The sequence below is a fragment of the Vigna unguiculata genome, chromosome 8 (assembly GCF_004118075.2).
Source record: "Vigna unguiculata cultivar IT97K-499-35 chromosome 8, ASM411807v1, whole genome shotgun sequence".
Taxonomy (NCBI): Eukaryota; Viridiplantae; Streptophyta; class Magnoliopsida; order Fabales; family Fabaceae; genus Vigna; species Vigna unguiculata.
Window position 1 is genome coordinate 15,696,689 of NC_040286.1, and position 1,627 is coordinate 15,698,315.

Consider the following 1,627-nt stretch of genomic DNA (forward strand, 5'->3'; position numbering starts at 1 on the left):
CTTGGGAGTGAATACTTTTAAGCCTTATCTTGCATAGCAAGTGGCGGCACACATCTACTCATCTTCAAGGTTGCCATGGCTTCTAGCCTAGCCTTGTAGTGGCATGCTTCTGACATTTTTACCATTTCTTTCCTATCCATTTTATGTTTTCTTCTTCCTTTAATTGTTCTTGGTTTTCTATGGTTTATGTGCTTTCCATTTCCTTTTTGTTTTGAATCAATCCATCATCTTCTTCTCTTAAGCTTTGTGAAAGGAACCTTCACATCTAGATAGCTTGCTATCTTAATGTCCAGTGGGGATTTCACTTAGCTTTCTTAATCAACTCACACCATATTCTATAATCTTAAAAAGGAACAAGATAAGCCTTCATCATGATATCACATGGCCCAAGAATTGTACCTCATCCAGCCAAAACTCACACTTCGACAGCTTCCCATACAGTTTATTCTCTCTGAGAATTCCCAGCACCACTCTCAAATGCTCTACGTGTTCATCCCGACTCTGAGAGTATATCAGTATGTTATCAATAAATACGACAACAAACTGATCTAGGTACGGTCGGAATATTCTGTTCATGTAGTCCATGAAAATAGCAGGTTCGTTTGTCACCCTGAACGACATCACTACCCACTCGTAATGCCCGTAACGTGACCTGAACGCCGTCTTCTGCACATCCTCTGGTTTGACTAAGATCTGATGATATCCAGACCTCAAGTCAATCTTAGAGAACACTGCGGCTCCACTCAGCTGATCCAACAGATCATCTATCCTCGGCAGTTGATACTTATTCTTTATGGTCAACTTATTTAACTGACGGTAATCAACACACAACCTCGAACTGCTGTCCTTTTTTTTACTAGGAGTACCGGTGCTCCCCAAGGTGATGCGCTCGGTCGGATGAACTTCTTCTTAAGCAAATCTTCTATTTGTTTCTTCAACTCAGCCAACTCCGCTGGTGCCATTCTATAGGGCGCCATGGACACTGGGCCAGCTCCAGGGATAAGATCGATGGTATAATCCACATCCCTACTCGGTGGCAAATATGGTATTTCATCTGGAAACACATCAGCATACTCCTCCACTACTGGGATCACACTGATATTCTCGGTGGTGCTATTCTTCTCTGTATGAGCCACTATCATAAAACAGGTGGCTCCGGCTTCAACTTCATTTATCGCCCTCTGAGCCGAGATTAGCTCCAATCCCTCATGTTCTGGGAATACCAAACTGCGCCGTCCACAATCAATTATAATGTGATTGTTGGACAACCAGTCCATCCCCAAGATTACATCCAGTCCTTCCAAAGGCAAGCACACCAAGTTCACCTTGAATCTACGACCTGCCACTTCCATTGAACACCCAATGCAGACTGAACTGGTAGCCATTTGACCTGAGGAGGGAGTTGAAACAAGCAACTCACACCCCAAATCGCGTTCCACCAAATTCAATCTCCCCACACACACATTAACAATGAAAGAATGTGTTGCTCCAGAATCGAACAACACCAAGACTGACTGACCCAAATATAAACATGGCTCGAGGATGAGATTACCTGATCGAGTAGCCTCTGTCTCATTTTGCTGGCGATGCCGCTGGTTTCTTCGAACCAAGACTCTTCTTCTCAGGG

At 43.8% G+C, this 1,627-nt stretch overlaps 1 protein-coding gene across 1 annotated transcript; it reads right to left on the minus strand.

Annotated features, from left to right (window-relative positions):
* Positions 1-369: 369 nt before the first annotated feature.
* On the minus strand, positions 370-1,385 carry LOC114194914. The gene is made up of 2 exons (XM_028085318.1): positions 867-1,385; positions 370-501 (listed from the first exon to the last, which is right to left on the minus strand). Exons 1-2 carry the CDS (start codon positions 1,383-1,385, stop codon positions 370-372), a joined length of 651 nt encoding a protein of 216 aa, XP_027941119.1.
* Positions 1,386-1,627: the final 242 nt, after the last annotated feature.

Bases quoted from the DNA above. Each gene is read 5' to 3' on its own strand.
- LOC114194914 (XM_028085318.1), bottom strand. From the start codon at position 1,385: ATGGCTACCAGTTCAGTCTGCATTGGGTGTTCAATGGAAGTGGCAGGT. The intron at 502-866 runs GTACTCCTAGTA...ATATACTCTCAG, and splicing joins CATCACCTTGGGGAGCACCG to AGTCGGGATGAACACGTAGA.